This window comes from Cnephaeus nilssonii, assembly GCF_951640355.1.
Source record: "Cnephaeus nilssonii genome assembly, chromosome: 21".
NCBI lineage: Eukaryota > Metazoa > Chordata > Mammalia > Chiroptera > Vespertilionidae > Cnephaeus > Cnephaeus nilssonii.
This window is the reverse complement of record NC_137092.1, coordinates 43,467,111-43,494,829: the sequence shown is the minus strand read 5'-3', so window position 1 is coordinate 43,494,829 and position 27,719 is coordinate 43,467,111. Positions and strand designations below refer to the sequence as shown.

The 27,719-nt window shown below is 48.8% G+C and overlaps 1 protein-coding gene across 5 annotated transcripts in view; it reads left to right on the top strand.

The window, feature by feature from the left end:
- Window positions 1-27,719, top strand: part of ATF6 (activating transcription factor 6) — a 138,375-nt gene that overhangs the window by 45,829 nt on the left and 64,827 nt on the right. For all 5 annotated transcript variants that reach the window (XM_079761974.1, XM_079761973.1, XM_079761971.1 and 2 more), the window contains exons 11-14: window positions 9,649-9,780; window positions 19,360-19,473; window positions 22,468-22,567; window positions 27,223-27,290. In XM_079761974.1, coding sequence (XP_079618100.1) covers window positions 9,649-9,780; window positions 19,360-19,473; window positions 22,468-22,567; window positions 27,223-27,290 — 414 coding nt within the window. The remainder of the gene's footprint in view (window positions 1-9,648; window positions 9,781-19,359; window positions 19,474-22,467; window positions 22,568-27,222; window positions 27,291-27,719) is intronic.

Below are 27,719 nucleotides of genomic sequence, written 5' to 3'. Positions count from 1 at the left end.
TGGTGATGAAATGTACATACATCTTACATGGAAGGGAGCGAGTTTTGTCGAGGTCATGTGCAGCAACACTGACTAGTCTGAAGGGTCTGGGTTATGAGGAGTCATGCCGAGGAAGGAAGGAGGTGCCAGGCTCCAGGGGGAGTGCTCGCTGGCTTATTGCTGTGTGGGTGGTGAAGGGGACATCGAGCTGGGTTTGGCACAGGGTTCCAGGATCGGGCACTCCGGGTGGCCTGAGAAACGGTGACTCTCAAATGCGCACAACCCTCTTCTCGTGTGGAACTCATTGGGGTGGGTTCTGTGAGTATTGGTCCTATTTTATCCTTGAAGGAACTGAATGTAATCCAGGTCTCCCTTAAAAATTAACCTGAAAAACCGCCTTCTCTGGAGACCAGGGAGTGTTTTCCTCTCCCTCTCTGCAAGAAGCCTGAGGACTCTGTTTTTGGCAGCATGGTGGCTCGAGGTGCAGACCAGCCCTGCCGTGCGGCCCACCCGGAGGCCCGGGCCGGGCGGTCCGAGCTTGTGGTGCCTGCGCGGAAGGCGGGGAAGGGCTGCTTGGAGGCCAGAGCAGGAAGGTCACGTGAGCCCGACGGTGCGCTTGCACTGCAGGCGTGCTCATCTCTCAGGGGTTTCCTGACCCTTTGGCCTAGAGTCCGGCGACAGGAAGGAAAGCTCTGGAACCGACAAGGTAGGAAGTCACAGCTGGGCCTCTCCCCTCCCGCCCCATAGAGCTGGGGAGCCCTCGGAACCCATCTGGGAGTGGCTTTGAGTAGGGTGGAATAAAGCAGGTCTCCCCCAGGAGTTCGTTACCAGAAGCCTAACTCGGGCAGGTGTGAGCCTGAGTTTACACTGCTGGTGTGACCCCCGAAACAAACCGGGCATGTCGTGCAGGTGGCCCTGCCTCCTTAGGGCCGTGTTCAAAGGCTTGCTGCCGTCTTTGTTTGATTTGTAAGCTCTGTGGTGGTTTAAGTTTGTCTTCATGACCATTTTTGCGTTAGGCAAGTTGAACTCGTGCCCCAGAGCCCGAGGACTAATGTCAATGTCAGATGTGCTGAGATGTCCAGGGGGTGGGCTGGCGGGGGAAGGAGCAGCATTCATTTGAGATGCTTGTGAACTATTTCTTTGTGGAAGGAAGTTGAATTAATTTAAGAAAAGAGGGGGACGTAAGGGAAGAGGAAGGGAAAATAGATTAATGTTGATGGAAAACAGAACTTCCAAAAGGTTCTGTTAGCAACATAAACTCTGACCAAGAACAAGTTGTGTTGGAAGTACTTCCTGTCTATGAAACGGGATGATGGGGAGCTGGCTGGAGGCACAGGTCTGCACGCACCGGCGATCGGTTGCTTATTGTCAGCGTGTGTGCTGAGCTGTGTTAACGGTTGAGTAATGGTAGGGGCTACAGCTCTTATCACAAAAGTTGGATGTTTTATTTTCCTTGCCTCCCCAACAGTTGGGGCGGCATTTTTGGTTTCCATCCGTGGCTGTACGTTACAATCACCACGGACCCTGACAATCGCTCTCTGAGCCCCACCAACCTGTGGGGTCTGATGGCACGGGCCCAGGTCCCTTGTTCTGAAGGCACTATTTCCCTCAGGTGGCCCTGCAGCATGTCCAGCTCTAAACTGCGGAGGTTGGACTTGCGTTGTTTCTATACATTGGCCCCTAGGGTAGTCGGTAGAGCACTGACGCAGTGAATTAGAAGATGAACTATAGAAGTTGACTACATTGCTAGACAGACACTCTGTATCTGTAGGTTTGTCTGTATAACAGGAAGTGCCTGACCTCCGTTTGGGACAGAACAGGAGCCCAGCATGGCCTGAGCGAGGGACTTCCTCATCGGGGCGGCCTGGGCGGGCCCTGCGCCAGGTGTCCCCGCCCTGCTTTACAGCCCCTGCAGTCCTCTCCCTTCCTGCAGACCACACAGCGGCCCCCGGAGATTGGAAACTGCTGGTCTTCAGGGTGTGGAGAGAGGTTGGGGTTGGCTGAGCCTTCTCCTCGCTTGTTCTGGGTGGGGTGCGGCCCCCTCACCAGATCAGAGTCTTTGTGGTTTGAGACATCGGACCGGGACGGGGAAGGGGAGTCACACTCTGTTTGCTTAGGAGACCATGTTAGGAGAGTTGGCCACGCAGGGTGTGGCGCTGAGTCCGATTGTCTGGAACTGGGTGGAAACGGTCTCTGTTCCGTGTCCTGTGCGTCTGTCCGCAGTCCGTTGCTTCACAGGAAGAATTCTAGTTCTTACCCTGATGAGCCTGTCCCCAAATCTGGCTGCAGTTCTTTTTTCCTTTTCGTTTGCTGAGCACATTTTGCTGTATGATGTCACTATTGGCTGTGGGTTAAGTCACTGTCATAACTTAAATGTCAGAATTCAAGCCATCAACTCTACATGGTTTTGTTAAGCCAGATTTTTTTAAAAAAAAATATCAACAGATTGTTTGAATTTATTTTTAAAAAAATATATTTTATTGATTTTTTACAGAGAGGAAGAGAGAGGGATAGAGAACTAGAAACATTGATGAGAGAGAAACATAGATCAGCTGCCTCCTGCACGCCCCCTACTGGGGATGTGCCCGCAACCAAGGTACATGCCCTTGACCGGAATCGAACCTGGGACCTTTCAGTCCGAAGGCCGACGCTCTATCCACTGAGCCAAACCGGTTTCGGCTAAGCCAGATTTTTAAATGAAATCTAATTCAAGTTCCTGGCCACCAGTACCGCGCACATTATCACAGCGACAAGCCAACGCAGGCATGCAGCACGTCCAAGCGCCGGGGGACCGAGCCCACCTGCGCGGCTGCCCCTGCTGGCGGCCCTCTCCTTCAGACAGGTCTGCAGCGGGCGCTGCTCTTTCCTTTTAGCCTCCGTACATTTCATCCTTCGTTTTAAATGTGGCTTAGAGTCTACCGAGTGCAGAGCCGGGCTGGTGTCCTGTACTTCCGCCTTCGTGTGAGTGTGTGTAGGAGGCTCCTCAGGAGTGTCCCTGGCTTTGTCACGTGTGTGTGCAGCGGGCTCATCGGGACAGTCCATGCCCTGTCACCTGGCGCTCGGCTGCCTTCCCCAGACGGAGTTGCTGACAGGGGAAAGGCAGTTGAAGGAGGACCCTCCCTCCTTTGCTAACTTCCTTCTGTGCCCTGCGAGGCCAGTGTCACGCTCAGAGACGAAGGGAGAGGTTGTGGGGACGTCTGTTCCCTTCGTCCGCTGAGGTCCGTGGAAGCGAGGCCGGATGGGAAAACGGTAGAGTGTGCGTTGGGCCCTTTGATATGAAGACCACAAACCCCAGTTCACACAGACGGGCCAGTCTGGTTTGCGGAAGTGGCTTCCCAGCGCCACGCTCAGGCCCGTGTCTGCAGGCGGAGCCCCGGGAAGCCGCAGGCTTGGCAGTGCGGGGTGCCCCGCGCTCCGGTGAGTGGCCCAGCGAGCCTGAGGTGGTGAGGATGGCTTTGAGGTGAAAATGTCCAGGATTTATTACACATGGCTTACGTTTCTCGATGCTTTGCCATCAGTGCCTTTCTTTGTCTCCGGGTTTGAGCAGTGTAGTTATTTCAGTTCCCATTTGTCATTATTTCAAGTGCGTCACCGCGAATGTCAGCGAGCGCTGCGTGCTGTGCGCTTAGACTCCTTGTGTCTGTGTGTCCTGAACACACACTGGCACCGTGTCCACAGCCGGCGGGTCGCCTCCATGGCCTCCGCGAGCTGCCGCGAGGGACGCTCCTGTGCGCCCACGTGGCCCTCAGCCCTTTCTCCAGGTTCTCAGGGAGAGCTCACTTGCTGTCATTTTTCTTTCCCGTTTTTTGTGTGAATTTAAAAATGAGAGATAAATGGAAAGAAAACAGGAAAAGAAGACAAATAGAAGGAAGATATGCAGACTACTCTTCATGTTCACAGTGGTTATTATTGACACTTGTATTCTGGAACGATACAGGTTGGCTGTGTGTTGGTGCCACTGTGCTGGGTCGGTAAAGGTGGTGGTTTTATGTGTTGGTTCTGGTAAGCTGTTGATCAAACTCTTATTATGCGTCAAGTACTAGTCTGTGGACTTTCTATGAATAGTTTCTCCCAGGACTAGAAGGTGAGCGTGACCGTCCCCTCGCTGCAAACAGGCACTGAGGTCACAGCTGGTGTGCGGCAGAGCCGGGGTTGAGTCACAGCTGGTCTCTGGAGCCCTCGCCTCAGCCCCTGACAGAGCAGCAGCTGCTCGCCACAGGAGTTGGTATTTACAGACAGAGGAGTTCGGGCAAGAATCCAGCGATTTTGCCCATTCCCCTAGTAGCTAGGATCGACTGGGAAAGGAGAAAACATTTATTTTATGAATCTGCTGGATTGATGTACAGGCAGACCTTGGAGACATTGGGAGTTCAAGTCCAAACAGTGTTTACGCTACCCTGTAGTTTATTAAGTGTGCAGTAATAGTATTATGTCTAAAAAACCATGTGCCCGCCTTAAATAAAAACACAGCATTGCCGAGCAATGCTGACCATCACCGGAGCCTTCAGCCAGTCCCAGTCTTTTTGCAGCAGCGGGTCTTGCCTCGATGTTGATGGCTGCGGACTGGTTGGGGGGGGGGGGGGTTGCTGAAGGCTGGTGACTGACCATTTCTAAAAGTAAGATAGCAGTGACGTGGGCCATGCCGCCTGACTTCCTCTCACAGACAGTCTCTCGGTAGCACGAGTTTACCGACAGTAGAACTTCTCTCCAAATTGGGTCAGTCCTCTCAATCCCGCCACCGCTTTTCATCAGCTCAGTTTACAAGAGATTCTAAATCCCTTGCTGTCATTTCAGCATCTTCACAGCAGGACCACCAGGAGGTGCCATCATAGGAAACCACTCCCTTTGCTGGTCCAGGAGACACGCCCCTCCTCCAGCGCCCTCATGTCTGGCCAATGGTGCCAGTGCTGTGCTTGACACCGTGCCACACCTTCAGTTTAAAAAATGCAGAATCTGCAAAGTGCCATAAAGCAAAGCGCGGCGGAACGAGATAAGGCAGTAAACGTAACAGGAGAGCGGGCACTCCAGCTCACAGCCCCCTTTTGGACATGTGGAACGGTCAGAGGGTGCCTTTCTCAGGGAGAGGGGACCCAGGACTTGTTTGCACACAGCCGCGTTGACTCCGGCAGCTCAGTGTAGTGTGTGAGTGATCTGTTGCTTCGTAACACCACCCGAGCTTTAAAGGCTTAAAGCAACAGTCCTCGGCTGAACTCAACACCTGCAGTTTGGGGAGGCTCTTCTTTGCTCGTGGCGTATCACCTGGGGTGGCTCAGTTGGAGCACCCACTTTCATGAAGGCCGAGTCCTCATGGCCAGCAAGTGGGTGCTGGCGCTCAGCAGCCCTGAGCCAGGCTCTGGGCCAGGGGTCTCGGGTCTTCATCTGGGCCTCTGCAGCGGCTGGCTGTGCTCACAGGGTGGTGTCTGGCCTCAGGAGTGAGCACCAAACGGGGGAAGGAAAACTGCTGCTGTTCACTGGATGAGAGAGAGAGAGAGAGAGAGAGAGAGAGAGAGAGAGAGAGGCGCGTGGGGTCGGGGAGGGGGAGGCTCAGGTTGTTTCTTCTCACTTGCCCGGCTGCAGGCACACAGCTCTTCTCGGGGCCTGGTGACCCCGGTGCTGGAAACGGCTGCTTGGAGCAGCGGCGCCAACCTTTCTGACCTCACGGACCACCGGTGGCCGCTGCTGGTTTAAGGGTTGTGGGTTTATTGGTTTTTTTGTTTTTTTTTGTTAATCCCCACCTGAGGATATTTTTTACATTGCTTTTTAGAGAGAATGAAAGGGAGGAAGGAGGGAGTTGGGGAAGGGGGAGAGAAATATGGATTTGAGAGACACATTGATTGCTTGCCTCCTGCTCCTGCATGTGCCCTGACCGGGGCCGGGGATTGAACCTGCAACCCCTGTATGTGCCCTTGACTGGAAATCGAAGCCGAGACGGGCTGGTGTGTGGGCTGACACTCTAACCACTGGGCACACTGGCCAGGGCTAGAGGGTTGGTTTTTTAATCTTGAGTTGAAGATCTATTTTTTCAGTCATGCTGCTGCTTCTAGTAAATTACCCAGCATGCTGACTGCAGGCGTCACCTGGGAGCCTCCGTGCACAGAGAAGCAGCTGAGGTGTGTAGAATTCCCCTGAGAATTCTGTCGTACCTCAGTTGCAGCGAAAAGTCACACAATTTCCCGTTCCTGGATCCGGAGGTGGTAGGGTAATGAGATCACCACCTGTCATTTTTCAGTTTGGGGCGAGTTTCCTAAAATAAAGATCTGGATTTTTCTCTTGGTGTGAGGTAGAATAGTACAGTACATTCATTGCTTTGTTGTTAAAAAGAGTAAAAAGGAATGCCTCCTATGGGCTGGGCATCCTCTTAGAACAAAGCAGAGGTCCCGTGCTCCTTAACTGACATTCTAGTGAGGACAGACAGACAGTAAACTTGCCACAGATAAACGGAGACAGCCGTAAACTCTGAGCGAAGGGATCAAGCAGGCAGTGGTTCCCAGGCGGAGGGCTGCTGGAACTGAGTTTGACCCAGTCAAGGCCTCAAGGTGAGGCGGCTCCCACAGCGTGTGAGGGGAGGGCCTTCCTGCAGCGGGCAGAGCAGGCGAGGCGGGGCACGTGTGCAGCTTGTGAAGGAAGACGAAGCCCATGTGGCTGACGAGAGTGTGTGGGGGGCGGGCGGAGGGGGGGGGGCGAGATGACACCGGGGCTCCGGGGCAGGGAGGAGGCAAGTCCAGGAGGCCTCTGTCCTTGAAGGCCTCCCCAGGACGGAAGTGCAGAGCCGCCGCAGGCTGAGCAGAGGAGCACTGACGTCGGACCGCGGTCTCGGCAGGCCCCGCCGCTCACTGCTGTGCCCTCTGGACCTTGGAAACCCTGTGAGATACTTGTTTTCCCGTTTGACACTGAGGGTGGGGGGGGTGGGGGGGGGTTCAGAGCCACACCTGGAACCAGGCCTCTGGCTCCGGGTTCGGGGCTCTCTCCGCTCCTCTGCGTGGAGCGGAAGGTCAGCCTCACCTGCGCTCAGAGTTCACGGGCGGCTCTCGGTCAGCAGCGGCCACACGTGGGCTGCTTTGGGGACGAGAACCAGTTTGAGTCTCCCCTGCTGCAGTGGCTGGGCTGGACAGTTTCCTCGGTTGAACCATAGGAAGACTGGTTTGCAAAGGGCGGAATCGGTTGGGTTATGTGCGTGTTTTGCTCAGCTGCTTGGTATTAAAATTGGGTATCTGAAATCATATCTTAAGGATTAGGTGGCTTCATAAATAATCCAAAACAGTTGTTGGCTTTTAGCATTTCACAAATGAAAGAAGAAAAGTAACAGTTCTTCTAACCCTTTTCCAGCCCTTTGGGGAAATTGAAATTACTTGTGTTTCATTAATCCTTGCACTCCAGACCTGTTGGCCCATAACATGAGCAAGTTTGTTGGGTGAGGATTGTCTTGTGGCTTAAAACTGTTGTGACTCTCGTGGTTTCGAGGAGTGAAGAGCAGCATGTTCTGGTCCTAGAGACATTCTGTTTTCCTCGTATTTATTAAAAATACTGAACAGAACCACATTTAAGCTAGTCATGAAGAGTTTGATTAGATTGCCTTGTTAGTATTATGAACTGTCGTCAATGAATTTACGACCATTACCCTAACCTTCCTGCGACTCCGAGTCATCCCTTTGCATTATGGGACATTTAATTTTCCCCAAATTAGCAAAAGGGGACATCAAATGATGTAAAAACACTCATGCCAAGAATCTAAAAGTCCACATCAACACTAATTGTCTCATATTCTTCTGGCTGTTGTTACTCAGATGGTTAAGTTAGCGTGGCCATTTATTAGGGTTCGAGCATTTACAGCTTTTTGAGCTTGTCCTTAGCTTAAGAGAAGTTTCATTTCAGTACATAAAAATTACAGGGAATGGAGGCCAAATGACAAAAGCAACTTAAAAAATAAGTGAAAATTAAAAGATTCTTTGTAAAATTTCTTGGTATATAATCTTTCAAAACTACATCCTGGGCCAATGGGTGGTAATAAAGTTGAGACTCATAGGCTGTTTGGACCCTAATTTTTGCCTGTCACTGACGCTTGCTTGCGGCACTCTGTTGACTCTACAGTGAAGTGTTGTGAAGTCCATTGGATGAGATCTGAGCCCTTTGGCTGGAAAAGAGTCATGTGACTGCAGCAGCGTGGGCAGAGCGTTGTCGTCAGGAATGACCGTGTGGGGAAGCGTGATCACTGTCAGACCAGTCAGCATCCGCACTGACTCCAGTGGGGTGGCTGCGAGTGATGCCGACGGTCCAGGTCGGGGAGTGGACCCAGCTGGCCCCGCCCTCAGGCACCTCCTGTCCCAGCGCAGCTGAGAAGGGATGTCCGGTTGTCAGTGGCCGTGATATCTTTGCAAGATCAGCCCTCAGTAGGCGGGCTTTTCAAAACCTTCAAGTATTAATAATTCTGCGCTGATTTAATACCAGTCATCCATACACCATGCAAATGGCCACTTGTGGTTGTGCCTTCCTCGCATTTGGAGGCAAACAACTGTACTCTGAAGACTGTTTCTTAGGAGCCACAGCCCCAACTACCCTCTTCCCCAGCCTCCTGGTCCTCCCCTCCTCCCTGAGCAGGTCCGGCCGCCCTCCTCCGGCGCTTCCCTGCAGGTTATAACTCGTGTGGGCTATGTGCCTGGGGACTGGAATAAAGCTCACCACACAATAGGATACTGATGGGCCACGTTTCTGAGCCCACGATGAATGGTTTAGTGTGTTAGAAGTGTTAAAATAATTATTGCAATATTTGATATGTGTGTGCATGTGTATGCGTGTGTATGTGTTTGCCTCCAAATACTTAGGCCCATCAAGAGAACTTATATTGATGAATGAAAGTATTAGGGGTAGAGCGGCGACAAAGAAGTAAATAGGAAATTTTATTTATTTCTTGTCCATTTATCCTCACTCGAGGATACTTTTTTCCATTGCTTTTTAGAGAGAGTGGAAGAGAGGGAAGGAGGAGAATGGGGGGAGAGAGAGATCGATGTGAGAGAAACACATTGATTGCCTCCCGCACTTACCCCGACCCGGGGCTGTGGGATCCAATCTGCAACTGAGATGCGTGCCCTTGACCAGGAATTGAACCCATGACCCTTTGGTGCATGGGCCGACACTAACCATGCCATGGTGTGGAACACACTGGCCAGGGCTTAAATAGGAAATTTTTACACATAAATAAAAATAGAAGTATTTGGTAAATAATTTTTGTTAGCTTTATTTAATAGCCTGCTTTCTGGGATTGTGAAAGGCTAATGCATTTGGCTGTTGATATACAGAGTAATTTCCATTTCATTTGAAGTAGCTCCTCATTGGAGAATTTCTTATTTCACTGATCTGAGTTTAGAATTTGTTTCTGTGTATGGCATACTTGTTTCTATGTGTATATATAGCAACATGAGTATTGAAAGGATGTAGAATACTGACCTTGTTTAAGCAGCCTATAGATAAGGTACTTTTATACCTCTAAAGTTCATTTTCAGAATTGGTTTTCATACCTTCAGGGTGCTGGGCTGTGGGTCTGACCACTTCAGCGTGCTGTTCTTGCTCTGTGCCCAGCATTCCCACTGTGTGCTGGGACCTGCGCTTCAGAGCGCCCTGTAGCATGTGTGCATATTTTCATTTACCTCTGGTTTTGCATTTTTAAACATTTAGCATGTTGGAGCAGGATTCCAGGAGAACAAATCCTAGTGTGCACCCTGCAAATCAAAGGAGGCATCTTCTCGGATTTTCCGCTCAGGAGGTGCAAGACCCACCCGACAGCGTCTTCCGGAAAGACAGCCACAGGTGAGAGGGCGTGTGCTGAGCCACTGCAGTGAGGCTGCAGCAGGCCGGGCAGCACGGCTCACCCCTGGGCCACTGTGTGCAGTTCAGTCAGGAGAGCAAGCGGGCACAGGCCAGGCGTGCCATTTACTCACGGTTAAGATTGGTTCTAGGAGCAAATTTGCTTTCTGAAACCTTTCCCTGTCTTAGAATTCTTGTGGAGATGTGCTCTTAGAAGCCCAGTTTTCCTGCACTGATACACAGTATATACATCATATTATATGTGATGCCTTTAACATAGTTATGTCATTTACCATACTAGAGGCCCGATGCATGAATTCGTGCATGGGTGGGGTCCGGCCAGCCGGCCCCGCCCCCATTGGGGTGTTGGGGGCCGATTGGGGGCCAGGCCGGCTGGGGGTGGGAGGTCAATCGGGGCCCGGATCAGGCTGGTTGGCTGCCGCACTGTGCATCATAGCCACCAGTCATTCTGGTCGTCCCGCCTTTCCAGTTGCTGGGCTTTTATATGTATAGATTTTTACACATATAACGCATCTAATTGCTGCTGTATCGTCTCCCCTGGATGTGATGTGATGTGGTGGAATGATGTGGTTAAACCTATTTTTAATTATCAGACAGAATCATTCACACTTGTGTATTATGATCTTTGTTGAATTTTCCTCCTTTGCTACAATTTAATACTGTCTTGGTGAATTTTCATGTAGCTTTCCAATAGTAAAATACATAATTTTATGGAAGTAGAATTGTTACGTTATGTTAACTAGAAGAAGTTAACCACTTAGTGGAGTTAGTGGACATTTTCAGAGCTGTGAACTTTTCAGTAAGCATTTCCCTGTGTTATTTGGAATTTTAATGAGAGCCAAATGGAGCCAGGTCCTTGACTGACAGCAAATGACTGACGCTTGACGGCCATTGACCTCTCTGAGGTGGTACAGGCCAAGGCCCGTAGGGAGTCCTGCTGATGTTCACTGTTACACCCACATCACTGAGTGTGATTAGTTCCATGGCCCTGCAGGCTTTTCTTGGTTTAGCCTTCTTGGGAAAATGCTGGTACTCATTTATTCAGTATCTGTGGTGTGTACAGTGTTATGCTGTGTATGGCGGAGGATCCGGAGAATGGTATGGTGGTCACTGTAGCACAACAGAAATGTGACCGATGCCATGGTGTGGAACATACAGCAATCCTGACACACCAATCTTAGCGACCCCTTAACAGTGGCCCTGGCATTGCTAGAGTTTCATAGTGTCTTTAACTTTACTAAGTAATCTCGCCTAGTTTGCCGCACATGCCTGCAGTTTCGAGTTCTGTTGTCTACATGAGATACAGCAAAGTGACATTTTAAACTTAATGGTCTTTAGGTTTATGGGAGTTGTGTCCCTTAGGTATGTGTAGCTTGTTGATTAGATACTTGATGTATCTAATCAGGTGACCTTTACAACAGTCAGGTGACCTTTACAAGACTTGTTTCACACCTGTTGTCCACGTTGGAGCAGGTGGCTCCCAGAAAGGCAAGCACAGGTCACCCTGGTTCCACCTGCAGGTCTGGGTGACTTCCAGGTAACTGACAGCGTTCACAGTAGGACATGAAATGCGAGCCCTCTCTCTGACCCCACCACTGTCACCACTGTCCGTGCAGAGTAGGGTTATGTAGGTCGTGGTAAAAATGAAAGAGATTATAGATTTTTAAGCAACTTGGGAGATTTAACTCCCAAGATATCAGTCCAGTAATTGATGTTCTTGCTTTTATCATTATAAATGCTGAATAAGAAATACCAAAAGTTTGCAAAACTTTTGAAATAATGGATTTGTTTTTAATGAAATTTTAGGTGTTTTATTTGTACTATGCCAGGACACTTGTCTTTATTTATTTATTTATTTTAAAATCTTCATTGTTGAAAGTATTACATGTATGCCCCTTTTTTCCTCATTGACCCCTTCTAGCCCTCCTCTGCCCCCCGCCCCAGGCCTTCACCACCCTGTTGTCTGTGTCTATGGGCTATGCATAAATATATGCACACAAGTTCACTTCCCACCCATCCACCCTCCCCCGCCTTACCTGAGATTCCTCAGTCTGTTTATGCTTCTATGTCTCTGGAAATATTTTGTTCATCAGTTTATTTTGTTCATTACATTCCACATATGGGTGAGACCATGTGATACTTGTCTTTCACTGACTGACTTACTTCCCTTAGCATGATACTCTCCAGGTCCCTCTGTGCTGTCCCAAAGGGTAAGAAACCCTTCTCTTTTTACTGCTGTATGTTATTCCATGGTGTAAATGTACCACAACATTTTTCTCCACTCTTCTACTGAGGGGCACTTGGGCTGTTTCCAGATCTCAGCTATTGTAAACTGTGCTGCTATGAACATAGGGGTGCATACATTCTTTCTGATTGGTGTTTCGGGTTTCTTAGGATATAGTCCTAGAAGTGGGATCACTGGGTCAAATGGCAGTTCCACATTTAATTTTTTGAGGAAACTCCACACTGTTTTCCATGGTGGCTGCACCAGTCTACATTCCCACCAGGAGAGTACTAGGTTTCCCTTTTCTCCACATCCTCACCAGCACTAGATTTGTTGATGGTAGATTTGTTGATGGTAGCCATCTGACAGGCATGAGGTGGTACCTCATTATTGTTTTAATTTGTATCTCTCTAATGATCAGGGACTTCGAGCATTTTTTCTTATGTTTCTGGACATCTGTATGTTCACTTTGGAGAAGTGTCTATTTAGGTCCTTTGCCCATTTTTTAAATGAATGGATTGTTTATCTTCCTTTTGTTAAGTTGTATGAGTTACTTACGTATTTTGTCAGATGAAGCATTGCCAAATATGTTCTCCCATACAGGGGACTCCCTTTTCGTTTTATTGATAGTTTCTTTTGTTGTGCAGAAGCTTTTCATTTTGATGTAGTCTTATTTATTTATTTTCTCCTCAGTTTCCTTTGCCCTAGGACCGTGGTCGGCAAACTGCGGCTCACGAGCCACATGCGGCTCTTTGGCCCCTTGAGTGTGGCTCTTCCACAAAATACCATGGCCTGGGCGAGTCTATTTTGAAGAAGTGGCATTAGAAGAAGTTTAAGTTTTAAAAATTTGGCTCTCAAAAGAAATTTCAATCGTTGTACTGTTGATATTTGGCTCTGTTGACTAATGAGTTTGCCGACCACTGCCCTAGGAGATGTATCTGTAAACGTATTGCTATGAGAGATGTCTGAGATTTTGCTGCCTATGGTTTCTTCCAGGATTTTTATGGTTTCCCGAATTACATTTAGGTCTTTTGTCCATCTTGAGTTTATTACTGTGTATGGGGTAAGTTGGTGATCTAGTTTCATTTTTTTGCATGTATCTGTCCAATTTTCCCAGCACCATTTATTGAAGAGACTGTCTTGCCTCCTCTGTCAAATATTAATTGAGCATAATGGCTAGAGTCGATTTCTGGGGTCTCTGTTCTGTTCCATTGATCTATGTGCCTGTTCTTGTGCCAGTACCAGGCTGTTTTGGTTACCGTGGCTTTGTAGTATAACTTGATACCTGGTATTGTGATTCCTCCAACTTTGTTTTTTGTTCTCAAGATTGCTGCAGCTATTTGGGGTCTTTTTTGTTCCATATAAATTTTTGGAGTATTTGTCCTAGTCTCGTGAAATATGCTGTTGGTATTTTAATAGGGATTGCATCAAATCTGTAGATTGCCTTGGGTAGTATGGACATTTTAACGATGTTGATTCTACCAATCCACTAATATGGTTTATTCTTCCACTTGTTTATATTTTCTTCTATCTCTTTTTTCAACATCTTGTAGTTTTCCAAGTACAAGTCTTTTACCTCCTTGGTTAAGTTTATTCCTAAGTATCTTAATTTTTTTGTTGCAGTGGTAAATGGGATTGTTTGTTTATTTTCTCTTTATGATAATTCATTATTGGTGTATGAAAAAGCCATCGATTTTTGGGTGTTGATTTTGTATTCTGCTACATTGCCAAATTCATTTGTTAAATCTAGTAGTTGTTTGATGGAATCTTTAGGGTTTCCTATGTACAATATCATGTTGTCTGTGAATAATGAGAGTTTTACTTCCTTTCCAATTTGGATGCCTTTTTTTTCTTCTTGTCTGGTTGCTGTGGCGAGCACTTCCAGTACTATCCTATATAATAAAGAGGCAATATGCAAATTGACCCTCACACCCTCGCACAAGATGGCCGCCCCCATGTGGTCAAAGGTGGCCGCCACAAGATGGCTGGCAAGGAAGGGTAGTTGGGGACAATCAGGCCAGCAGGGGAGGGCAGTTAGGGGTGATCAGGTCGGCAGTAGAGGGCAGTTGGGGGAGACCAGGCCAGCAGGGGAGAGCAGTTGGGGGTTACCGGGACAGCAGGGGAGGGCAGTTGGGGGCAATCGGGCTGGCAGGGGTGCAGTTAGGTGTTGATCAGGCTGGTAGGGAAGTGGTTAGGGGGTGATCAGGCTGACAGGCAGGTGAGCGGTTGGGAGCCAGCAGTCCCTGATTGTGAGAAGGATGTCCGACTGCCGGTTTAGGCCCGATGCCTGTAGGATTGGGCCTAAACCGGCAGTTGGACATCCCTCGAGGGGTCCCAGATTGGAGAGGGTGAAGGCTGGGTTGAGGGACACCCCTCCCCCCTCAGTGCACAAATTTCATGCACTGGGCCTCTAGTCCTATATAATAAAACCCTAATATGCAAACCTACCAAATGGCAGAATGACATGCACTGACCACCAGGGGGCAGATACTCAATGCAGGAGCTGCTCCCTGGTGGTCAGTGAGCTCCCACAGGGGTAGCGTTGCTCAGCCAGAAGCCGGGCTCACAACTGGCGAGTGTAGCGGCAGCGGCTGGAGCATCTCCTGCCTCTGCTGCAGGTGGGAGGTAAGGAATGAGGGGTCCCAGACTGCGAGAGTCCCAGACTATGAGAGGGATCCCGGACTGTGAGAGGGCACAGGCCGGGCTGAGGCCGCTTCCCCCACCCCCACCTCCCAGTTCACGAATGTGGTGCACCGGGCCTCTAGTGGTGAATAAGAGTGGCCATCACTGTCTTGTTCCTGTTCTTAGGGGAAATGGTTTTAGTTTTTGCCCATTGAGTATGATGTTGGCTGTAGGTTTGTCATATGTGGCCTTTATCCTGTTGAGCTATGCTCCCTCTATTCCCATTTTGCTGAGGGTTTTTATCAAAAATGGGTGTTGGATTTTGTCGAATGCTTTTTCTGTGCCTATTGATATGAGCATGTGATTTTTGTCTCTCAGTTTGTTTATGTGATGTATCACATTTATTGATTTGCGCATATTGTACCAGCCTTGCATCCCTGGAATAAATCCCACTTAGTCATGGTGAATAATCTTTTAAATATATTGCTGGATGCGATTTGCTAATATTCTGTTGAGGATTTTAGCATCTATGTTCATCATGGATATTGGCCTGTAATTCTCTCTTTGTAGAGTCTTTATCTGGTTTTGGAATCAGGATAAGGCTGGCCTCATAAAAAGAGCTGGAAGTGTATTCTTTCCTCTTGGATTTTTGGAATAGTTTGAGGAGTAGAGGTGTTAGTTCTCCTTTGAATGTTTGGTCAAACTCCCCTGTGAAGCCGTCCGGACCTGGGCTTTTGTTCGCTGGGAGTTTTTTGATTACTGATTCTATTTCATCAGTTGTTATTGGCCTATTCACGTTTTATGATTCTTCCTGATTCAGTTTTGGGAGGTTGTATTTTTCTAGGAATTCGTCCATTTCATCCACATTGTCCAGCTTGTTGGCATATGGTTGTTCATAGTATTTTCTTACAATCCTTTGTATTTCTGTGGTGTCAGTGGTTACTTCTCCACTTACATTTCTGATTTTATTTATTTGGGTCCTCTCTCTTTGTTTCTTTATTAGTCTGGTTAACAGTTCATCATCCTTGTTTATCCTTTCAAAGAATCAGCTCTTGGTTTATTGATCTTTTGCATTTTTTTTTAGTCTCTATTTCATTTATTTCTTCTCTAATCTTTATTATTTCCTTCCTTCTACTTACTCTGTGCTTTTCTTGTTCTCTTTCTAGTTCTTTAAGTTGTAGGGTAAATAGTTTTTTGTTCATTTTTCTTTTGAGGTTGGCCTGTAGTGCTATGAACTTCCCTCTGAGGACTGCTTTTGCTGGGTCCCAGATATCTTGGGTTGTTGTTATGTGTTCATTTTCTTTTCTTTTTTTAAAATACATTTTATTGATTTTTTTTTACAGAGAGGAAGGGAGAGGGAAAGTTAGAAACATTGATGAGAGAGAAACATCGCTCAGCTGCCTCCTGCACACCCCCCACTGGGTATGTGCCCGCAACCAAGGCACATGCCCCTGTCCAGAACCAAACCCGGGACCCTTGACTCCGCAGGCCGACGCTCCATCCACTGAGCCTAACCGGCCAGAGCTATGTGTTCATTTTCATTTGTTTCCAGGAAATTTCTTTCTTGATCTCATTGGTAATCTATTCATCTATAATAATAAAAGCATAATATGCTAATTAGACCTGACGTCCTTCTAGACGACCTTCCGGATGAAGCTGGGGCTGCGAGGGAAGCCCGGGTCCCAGGTGCCTGTCAGTGGCTGCAGGGAAGCCTGGATCCAGGGTGTCTGAGGAAGCTCGGGTCCTGGGTGCTAGAGGGAAGCCGGTGCCAGCAGCCGGGGGAAGGAAGGCCTACTCTTGCACGAATTTCATGCATCGGGCCTCTAGTTGTTTAATAACATGCTATTGAGCCTCCATGAGTTTGAATGTTTTTGGGGTTTTTTACTGTAGTTGACTTCTAATTTCATTTCACTGTGATCTGAGAAGATGCTTGATATGATTTTAATCTTCTTGAGCTTGTAGAGACTTGCTTTGTGTCCTAACATGTAGTCTATCTTTGAGAATGTTCCATGTGCACTTGGGAAGAATGTATATTCTGCAGCTTTGGGGTGAAATGTTCTATAAATGTCAATTAAATCCATCTGAAAATGTGTCATTTAGAGTTATTATTTCCTTTTTATATTTTTGTCTGGAAGATCTATCCAGTGAAGTCAGTGGGGGTTAAAGTCCCCTACTATGATTGTATAGTTGTCGATCTCTCCCTTAAAGTCCTCTAGAAGTTTTTTTTATATATATTAGGTGCTCTTATATTGGATGCATATCTGTTTACCAGGGTTATATCCTCTTGTTGGATCGATCCCTTTAGTTTTATGTAGTGACCTTTGCTGTCTCTTGTGATGGCCTTCATTATGAAGTCTATTTTGTCGGATATGAGTATTGCTACTCCAGCTTTTTTCTTTCCCATCTGCATGGAAAATTTTCCCCATCCCTTCACTCTCATCCAGTGTGAGTCTTTTGTTCTGAGTGGGTCTCTTGTAGACAGCATATAGTTAGGTCATGTTTTGTATCCATTCAGCTACCCTACACCTTTTGATTGGAGCATTTACATTTAAGGTTATTGTTGACTAGAAGCCCGATACATGAAATTTGTGCACTCGGAAGGGGGGTCCCGTCAGGACTGTCCTGGGTAAACGAGAAAGGACTGTCCCCCCATAGAAGGCTTTAGCCAGGACCTTCCCTGATTCGAGGAATCCTGTTTGCACTGCCCTTGACTCTGGAGCTTTATTTACTAAGATTTTACCATCGAGTGCCCCGCCAGCCCCTGGAGCTCGGGCCACTTCAGGGTGGTGTGGACCTAATTGTCTCCAGATGGACGCTGGCTGAGTGTCTCTTTTCCTCCCCTTCAGCTCCACCCAGGCTCTTTCCTGGTGTTTCTTCTATTGGATTTTTCTTTCTTTTCCAAAGAATATCTTGGCTGATAGAACAAAGCCAGTCAGCACAGATGTGCAGAAATCATTACTAGAGTTTATCACATGGAAATACAATTATAAATCAGAAATGTATTTTCCAAAGCTGTTTTGGACTTTTCCGATGGACGACAGCATTTGTACTTCTGTCAGTGTGCAGACCTGGTTTCTGAAATGACTCCCATGTGACGGGTCTTTGTTCTGGTTGTCAGTGTGGCCGACAGCTTCTGCTGGCGTTCGGAATTTCCCAAGTCCGAGGCAGACTTTTTCTTCTCCCTCTACCATTGAATTTAGGCTGGTCAGCTTTGTGAGCGCAGTCATTGCCTGTGTAGACCACTGTTTTATTCCAAACAACCACCGACGGCGGAAGAAAGGCCGTGAGTCACGTTGCAGGGAAGACTACCTTAAGTTACTTTCCCCTCGGCCAAGTTATTTCTGTCCGGGGGCCGGCGGCCCAGCGTTGCCAAAGCCAATGGAAACGTGTGCTCTGCTGTGTGTTCGAGTTCCAGTCTCCTTGTGGCACCTCCTCACCCAGTTCTCTTCTGACCGTCTCCCAGCCCCCTGTCTCGGTCAAATCCACTTTGATACAGTGGTGAGGAGTCAACATAAATGGAAATAAATCCCTTTTGTGGCTTCTCATTAGGTTAGTAATTCCTTATCATATGTGCCTCCCTCACTTGCTCAGCTCTTGGCGGGTGAGTGGTCTCCTTTACATTCCTTCAACTCGCCCTCTTCCCACCGCCTGGGTCTCCTTCCGCCGTCTCCTTCCGTCCCAGCTCTTGCACGTTTGTTTTCTTGTATCTGGCCCATCTTCCACATCAAGGTCTTGAGGGTTGAGACGCCATTTCTCATGTTTCCAGCTGGATTCCTAGCACCCAGCACAGTACCTGGCACAGAGCTGGTATTCAGTAAATATTTGTGGACTGAATTAATGAAAAGTATGAATCTAGCCATGTCCAATTTTGTGTTAATATTTTTCTTTCTTGGTTTTAGCATATCTAATTTTCTAAATCCAGAACATCATATGTAGAGAAACTCCAGACAGACCTAAGATTTCTTAGTGAGGAAGGTTTAAAGAGCAAACTGGGGAGTGATGTGCCCAGTTCTGGTTCTCTCTTCACCTTGGGCTCTGCTTCCTACATGCCCCCCGGGTATGAATGCATAAGGTGAAGATCAGGGTGACACTCAAGGTGAAGATCAGGGTGACACTCAAGGAAGTCTGCTTTTTAAGCTAATGGAATAGCTGGTTAACGTCACCCTCGTGTTTTTCAGCGATTCAGATTCTTCCGTGATTCTAGATTTTATGCTCAGCTTCTCAGTGCTTTCAGTTTTCTCCTGAACACAAGTATGTTGTGTGACCCTTCCTCACCACACACTGTTTTGGGGAGACTGTTCAGTTTGTTGTCACAAGGTTGTGAGTGACCACAGAACTTTAGTCCTGGCACATGGTGCTGTCCTTCCTGTCACTCAGCAGGGATTTCCCCCAGTTTCCCCGTCACTGTGCCACCTCTGCCCCAGTAGCACTGTGTGTGCCTCGAGCTCACTGCACACATGAGCCACGTGCTATTGCATGCTCTGGTACATAATAATTGCTCAATAAATGGTGTCTGATAAACAGCTTACAAATGACATTTGTGATGTGTGGTCTATACTTGCCTCCTTTTCTGTTACATTTGCTTCTATCTTATAGTATGTTCTGTCTGTTACATTTTAGTTTTCATAAAAAGTTAATACTAGCGATAGTTTTCTTATTGCAAGTTCTTGGGAGTTTAGGGTGCAAGGAGAGACGTGTGTGCTTGTTTGTTTCAGCTACGACCATTCTGTCTCCAACGACAAAGCCCTGATGGTGCTGAGTGAGGAGCCAGTGCTGTATCTCCCGCCCCCTCCGTGTCAGCCGCTCATCAATACCACAGAGTCCCTCAGGTCAGTGGGCCTGTGTTTGCTTCGGGACCCAGGAAAGGATCGGTTCAGATCGAGTAGCTGGGAGAATCTCTCAGTTGCTCATCAGGTAACCACAGGCATGTCTGGTGTCCCCACCAATGGATCAAGGTGGTGTGCTCATTCCATGTGGTGGTATTGGGGGTGCAGACTTCAGACTTCTCCTTTGAAAACCAGGGTGATTTAACTAATAATAGAGGAATATGCAAATTGTCCGGGACGCTGTCATACTAACAGTAACAACCAGCAGGCTGCCTGGGGCGACAAGGCCAGCAGGGGGGTTAGTGAGGGACAACCAAATGACTGAACAGCAGGCTGCGTGGGGTGACCAGGCCGGCAGGGGGGGCAGTTGGGGGCGACCAGGCTGGCAGGTGAACAGTTAGGAGCCAGCGGTCCTGGATTGTGAGAGGAATGTCCGACTGCCGGTTTAGGCCTGATCCCTAGCAGTCAGACATCCCTCGTGGGGGTCTCGGATTGGAGAGGGTGCAGGCTGGGCTGAGCAGGCCCCCCCCTCCCCGTGCACGAATTTTGTGCACCGGTCCTCTAGTCCTCTCTAATAAAAGCGTAATATGCAAATTAACCATCACTCTGCTACATAAACCACGCCCACCAGCCAATCAGGGCGAGTATGCAAATTAACCCAACCAAGATGGCTACCAGAAGGGAGGCTTGGGTTTCCCCGGCAACAGAGGAAACCAAGCTTTCCACACACTCTGGAGAGCCCAGGCCTCCACTCTAGGATACAAAGTTTCAATTATAGAAGGTAAACAAATCCAAACAGAAATGGCGGCAGCCACGGATGGAGCAGGAGGCTTGGCTCCGCTCCAGGCTACAAAGTTTCAATTGTAGAAGGTAAATAAATTCCAGATACCAGGGCCTCCGCTTGGGTCGCCGGGGGGCATGGCCGGCCTGCAAACCACCACAGGCCCCTCGCCCAGGCCGCCCCATGCCCCAAGGGAACCCCCACCCTGATCCGGGACACCCTTCAGGGCAAACCAGCTGGCCCCACCCGTACACCAGGCCTCTAGCCTATCTAATAAAAGAGTAATATGCAGATTGACCAACACACAATATGGCTGCCCCCATGTGGTCAAAGATCCTGCCCCCATGTGGACACAAGATGGCCAGTAGGGGAGGGCAGTTGGGGAGGGACCAGGCTTGCAAGGGAAGGCAGTTGAGAGGGACCAGGCCTGCAAGGGAGGGCAGTTGGAGGTGATCAACCCTGCAGAGGAGGGCAGTTAGGGTGACCAGGCTGGCAGAGGAGGGAAGTTGGGGGCAAACAGGCTGGCAGGGGAGTGGTTAGGGGGTGATCAGGCTGGCAGGCAGAAGTGGTTAGGGGAAATCAGGAAGGCAGGCAGGCGAGCAGTTGGGAGCCAGCAGTCCTGGATTATCAGAGGGATGTCCGGTGGGATCGGGCCTAAACGGGCAGTCGGACATCCCTCGAGGGGTCCCAGATTGGAGAGGGTGCAAGCTGGGCTGAGGGACACCCCCCCACCCCCGTGCACGAATTTTGTGCACCGGGCTTCTAGTGTTAATATAAAAATTCAGGTGAGTGTTAGACGGGTGGGTGGTAACCCCCAGTGGAAGGGCCCTTTTCCTCATGAGGAAGATGATCATTGGAATACACGTGACTCCGCAGACACTTCCCACCGTGCACTTACCTGCTTCTCCCTTATTTCTTGTTCTGTGATTTTGGACCCTACCCTTGAACTTCAGAAACTGCTAATGTTTTTATGTGACTAGTAGTGACCCACCTTAGTTAAGGAGACATGGTCACACTGCTTCTCAGCTGCTCCTGAGGAAGGACAACAGAGTGCAATTCCAGCAGAACCAGGCTCCGTACATTGCTGGGTGGAAAATTGGAAAACTGGGATTATAGTACTTGACATTCCTTTTTCCCCAAGCATCTGAGCTCATTCTTTTCCTTCTCACAAGAGGATGGGTTTCAGAGGCTGCGACGCACAGCTGCTGCTGGGAGCTGCGCCTTCTCCATTGCGCCTGTCTGTCTCCACTGCGCCTGCCTCCACTGCGCCTGTCTGTCTCCACTGCGCCTGCTTCCACTGCACCTGCCCCCACTGCGCCTGTCTCCACTGCGCCTGTCTGTCTCCATTGTGCCTGTCTGTCTCCACTGCGCCTGCCTCCACTGCACCTGTCTGTCTCCACTGCGCCTGTCTGTCTCCATTGTGCCTGCCTCCACTGCGCCTGTCTGTCTCCACTGCGCCTGTCTGTCTCCATTGTGCCTGCCTCCACTGCGCCTGTCTGTCTCCATTGTGCCTGCCTTCACTGCGCCTGTCTGTCTCCACTGCGCCTGCCTCCACTGCGCCTGTCTGTCTCCACTGCGCCTGCCTCCACTGCACCTGCCCCCACTGCGCCTGCCTTCACTGTGCCTGTCTCCATTGCGCCTGTCTATCTCCACTGCGCCTGCCTGTCTCCACTGTGCCTGTCTTCTCCATTGTGCCTGTCTGTCTCCATTGTGCCTGTCTTCTCCATTGTGCCTGCCTCCACTGCGCCTGTCTCCACTGCGCCTGTCTATCTCCACTGCGTCTGTCTATCTCCACTGCGCCTGCCTTCTCCATTGTGCCTGTCTGTGTCCACTGTGCCTGCCTCCACTGCACCTTCCCCACTGCACCTGTCTGTCTCCACTGCACCTTCTCTACTGCGTCTTCTCCACTGTGCCTGTAGTGGCCCAGGAGCAGGAACAGGAAACACTTTCGTCCTCCATTTATATGTGGGAGGCATTAGGCTGTGGTTTTCTTTGAATTTGATCTCATGACTGAGGAGGTTAGCATATAGCAATTCATGACTTATTAAAAACAACTGAACTTTAAGTATCTTAGCTTTTTCAATTCAAAAAGCAATGTTGAATCCTCAGGCACTTGGCATACTCTTTGGAATCTATAGAATGTGGTTAAACTTATTTCTAAACGGTGAGACATTTACTTCTGTGTAATGTGTGAAATTAATGAAGCTGTTTTACAGGTTAAATCATGAACTTCGAGGCTGGGTTCACAGACACGAGGTGGAAAGGACCAAGTCGAGAAGAATGACCAACACTCAGCAGAAAACACGCATTCTTCAGGTGGGCTGCGGCTTGTCTTCCCAAGGGCTGGTGGCTGCTGGGAGGCTCCCCCAGCTGGATGCTCTGTGCCTGGAAGGTTGGGGAAGCCTGGCCCTTCGCTGCCTCCCACGGCCTCCTGCGCTCCCTCTGCCGGCCGCCAGCACGGTCAGGCTGCGTGCTCCCAGGTCTCCTGTGCCGCCCGCTGCTGTTTCCTGCTCTCGCCCCAAACTGGCTTTTAAGACATCCATACCAAATGTTCGGGCACGACTGGTGTAGCAGATGATACTGTACCCTTTTTCCTTAGCGCTTTTAAAAGAGAGGGTGTTGAAGCACAGGGCAGCTTGGAAGGTAGGCCCTCCCCATGGAGGGTGTCCCTGAACTCCTTTAGGGCCCGTGTCGTTGGCCTGTTCATTGTCACTCCACCATTCCTCAGCGTTCACAGCACCCGGCAGACATTTCCTGTGCTGGCGGCACGGGCAGTGCTTTCCCAGACGCCGGGGCTGCAGCAGTGAGTAATCCAGCCCCTGCCTTCGTGGCACTTACATTCTGGTGGGAGAGAAGAAGTCAGCAAGCATACAGATGTTTCAGTGACCTCAGGGTGAGAGATGTGCTCTCAAAAGAAGCCACAGGCTGGAGGGGAGAGTGAATTGAGACATGGTGGCTGTTTTAGAGTGGGTGTTTAGAGAAGGTTTCTCTAGAGAGATTCCACTTGGGTGAGGTATTGGCAAGGTAATTAACGCTGGCAGTTGTAACACCTGGCCTCAAATTCTCAGTAGCTAATGGCATGAAATTTGTTTCTCACCCTCACACAATCTGATGCCCATGCCCATGGTTTCCTCTGAGCAGGGACTGAGGAGTCCAGGTCTGGATGAGCTCAGGCTCCGGCACCCTTAGTGTCTAGGACTGTCCAGAGTGTGCCTCTCCGGCCTCTCCAGTCCCCTTTGTTCACGGGTCACGGCACCTTGATTGGTTGTTAGTACTGCTGGAGGCTGCTGACAATCACTGCCAGGGTCGCAGGCAGCGCAGCGTCCCCCAGCGGCTCATGGCACGGCGTGCAGCAGCCAGTCCTGCGGGAGGGAACTCACACTCCGCAGCTGCATGTCGGCCACTGTGGCCAGAGGGGAAGTGCTCTGTCTCCTTCCGCTTCCAGCGAGCACAGCTTGTGGGCAGGACAAAACAGTATCAGAACCCTGGTGGCTAAACGTTCGGCAACATCACTTCGGGCTTGCGTCCTTGCCGGACAGGGAGAATTGCACAGCTGATGCATGGGCTTCGTGACTCGAGATTAAAATCCTTGGCCTGAATGAGTTGCTTTGCTTTATCTTTTGATATAATTTCTTGTGATTGTATCCTGTTCATTAGATGAATAAATAGAACTTACTGTGTAAGGGGTGGTTGATGTGCCATAATCTGGAAGGAATTTTAATGCAGCGAAGGTAGTTTTGTTTAATTTCACAGCCTTGGAACATGTGAGGGAGATTTGTAGTTTAGTCCTGTCCCTTTCTCCGCACCTTGGGTGCATGTCTGTCTGTGTGAGTTCCCGCAGGACTGTCCTCTCCACGGATGGAGGTCAGAAATGTGGGCCCGAAGCTATCCCAGGGAAAGGAAAGCCGGTGGGGTGGGGAGGACCTGTGTTAGCTGAGGGGCCAAGTCCCACTCAGTCAGAGGAGGAAAAGGGTCCTCGCTCAGGCTGCTGTCCACACCTGAGCTCACAGCGTTCCTCGACGCACCCTCAGCGCCGACCCTGCAGCTGCTCTGCCTAGTTCCCTTTCCCCTCTCAGCCTTTCCCTTCACATCTCCCCTCTCGGATGCTAGATGGACCCAGGAGTACAGTAAGATATTTTGATACTGATGAGTTGACATTTCTTTGAAATTTCTGTCATTTCTAAGCATTATATTCATGATTTGGCTTGTGTCATTTTATAATTCTACCTCTTCCTAGACTGAGTTTTTAAAAAAGTTAGAGGGTCAAATCAGTGAAAATATTTTTCAAAATGAAAGCAAAATAAAGATGTTTCCAGATGGATGAAACTATTATACTTAGTCTCTAGAAGATCTGCATGAAAAGAAACACTAAAGGAGGATGTTTGGACCAAAGGAAATAGTCTCAGGTAGAACCCTGACAGCATGAGGAGAAGCACCAGGATCGGTGAATGTTGGTGAAAATAAATGCCCCTTGAAGTGTCTTTATTTTGTGTTTGTATATAAATGTCTTTAGGAGAGTTGTGTTTTTTTTTTTTAAAGCAAAACTCAGAACAGTTTTTTGTAGGGTTTACAGGTTATGTAGGAGTAAAATATACGACAATAAGAACAGAAAGGTATAGAGGCAGTAAGTACAAAACACTCTTACAAAGTTTTTATATGTTAAATAATACTTCAGGGTTGGCTATGGTAATTTAAAGATCAAAGTGTAGTCTCAAGAGCAACCACTAAAAACTAACACAAAGAAGTACAACCATAAAACCAGTACAGGAAATATAAATGGAATACTAAAAGAATGTATTTTGACCAAAAGAAAGCAGGAAAGAACAAACAAACAAAGAGCAAATAGAAAATACATACCACGATAGTAGACTTAAGCCCAGCCACATTCGCAATAATATGTAATAAGGTAAATAAACCCATCAGTTTAAAGGGAGAGATTGTCAAACTAGGTTTTTTTAAAAGGTAAGACCCAACTATATGCTATGTGCAAGAAATAACATCTCTCTATATAAAAGGCTAATATGCAAAGTGTCCCCTCGGGAGTTCAGCCAGGAGACTGGGAGTTTGATTGCTTGCTAAGATGTGCACTTGACCACCAGGGGGTGGCACAGAACATGGCAGTGACCAGCAGCAGCGGCGGAACGCTGAGGGAACGAGGGAAGGAGGAGGCGGGGAGGCATGGAGGCGGGGAACCTGATAGGCCCTTATCACTGGCCAGGCCTAGGGACCCTACCTGTGCATGAATTTTGTGCACCGGGCCTCTAGTCTATATAATAAAAGCCTAAGTGACCATTACGGCAGAACGACCGGAACGACCAGTTGCTATGATGCACACTGACCACCAGGGGCAGATGCTCAATGCAGGAGCTGCCCCCTGGTCGTCAGTGCACTCCCACAGGGGGAGCAGCCGCTCAGCCAGAAGCCGGGCTCACGGCTGGCGAGTGCAGCAGTGGTGGCGGGAGCCTCTCCTGCCTCCGCAGCAGTGCTAAGGAGCAGCGAGCTGAGCGGTAAGGAGTGAGCAGGTGGGTGGTAAGGAGCGAGGGGTCCCGGATTGTGAGAGGGATGTCCAACTGCCGGCTTAGGCCTGATCCTCCCAGGGATCAGGCCTAAGCTGGCAGTCGGACATCCTCCGAGGGGTCCCGGACTGCGAGAGGGTCCAGGCCGGGCTGAGGGACCCCTCCCCCTCCAGTGCACGAATTTTGTGTAGCGGGCCTCGCATTTTATATATAAGCACACACACATGAAAAATTAATGGGTGAAAAAGTGTGATACTATGCAAACATTAAGTATTAGAAAGCTGCTGTGGCTACATTAGTCAGACAAACTAGACTCCCAGTCAGAGAATATTACAAGAGGTGAAGACGGAAATTTCATAGTGATGAGAGTACGCTTAATCAAGAAGACAGAGTTCTAAATACATAGGCTCCTAATAACAAAGCTTCAACATACGTAAAGCAAAACTGTGACAGGAATAAATGGAAAAGTGGACAAATCTACAACAAAACGGAAAGTTTTATGTAAAATCTCATTTCCATGTTACTGTCTACCTCACGTTTTTGCTGATTTTGACCTTTTGTCCAATCCCTATAGCTACTAATGCCAAAGCTCTACCAGTTTTTCAGAGGTTTCTATGTTAACTGGTGTTAAGTCTTTGATAGCTAAATGGCTTGTTCAGTTCTATTTGCCTAATGTCTCTGTGAGTCAGTTTTTACAGCCTGGTCATGTCTGAGTCTAGGGACAAGTCTTGCTTATTTTTTTTTAAAAAATATATTTTATTGATTTTTTACAGAGAGGAAGGGAGAGGGATAGAGAGAGGGATCGATGAGAGAGAAACATCGACCAGCTGCCTCCCGCCCCCTCCCGCCCCCCACCGGGGATGTGCCCGCAACCAATGTACATGCCCTTGACCAGAATCGAACCCGGGACCCCTCAGTCCGCAGGCTGACGCTCTATCCACTGAGCCAAACCAGTTTTGGCGAGTCTTGCTTATTTTTGGGAGCTCTCTTTAATGATACTTCATCCTTACTGTATTTAGGCATGAAGGGTTTTGCGTTTAACTCAGTAAACAGTAGGATCTAGCTTTGTTAAGGACCTTTTGCACTGCAGGAACTTTTCATTGGGAAAATAATTATTTTAGCAAACATAAGTTGTTATATTTCCAATAATACTTATATGACCTGGTCATAAAACTTGTGATGCTTGGACTAAGCTTTCGGGCTATTTAAAAAACATTTATGGGAAGTGTCTTAAATGTCAACCTCCATAAGACCCATCCCTCAGGCCAGAATGTGACCATAGGAGCTCTGATTTCTGTCTTGGCGTTGAGTCATATAAACTCAATATGTCAGACTATTCGTGAAAAAAACTCTATGAGTGCTTTAGTGAGAGTTCAGTAAACGTAAATGTAGAAGAGTCAGCACCGGGAGATCTTCATGTGCTTCCATTACATTAAGTCCTTTGTTTTCTCCCAGGGCGCTCTGGGCCAGGGCTCCGGCTCTCAGCTCGTGGCTGTCCAGTACACAGAGACCACCAGCATCAGGTGAGAGAATGTGGCCGCGCCTGCTCATGGATTCTGTATCTGTGAACCCACCTACTTGCTAAGATGTCCTTGTGACCCCAAAATCAATACGCAAATTGCTTTCATGGTTGTTGCAAATGTGTGTAGCTGTTCCCAGGTGAGGGTGTCCTTCCCAGGTGTCAGTGCCATGGCCGCCACATCCCTGTGCTTTTTGTTGGCAATTTCACCGTTTAAAACGGCCAAGTGCATGCCGGAGTGCTGCTGTCCTGGGCGCCGGAGGCCGGATTGGTGACCCTGGAGAAGGGGCTTGTTGGGGGAGCTTCATTCAGGCCAGAGCCACCCGAGGTCAGAGTTAGCGAGCGAACAGTACCCGGTCAGAAGGTGTCTGAACAGAACACAGAAAGCCAGGTGACACGTTGGTCAGTGGATGACAGCGCTGCAGCCAGGGGC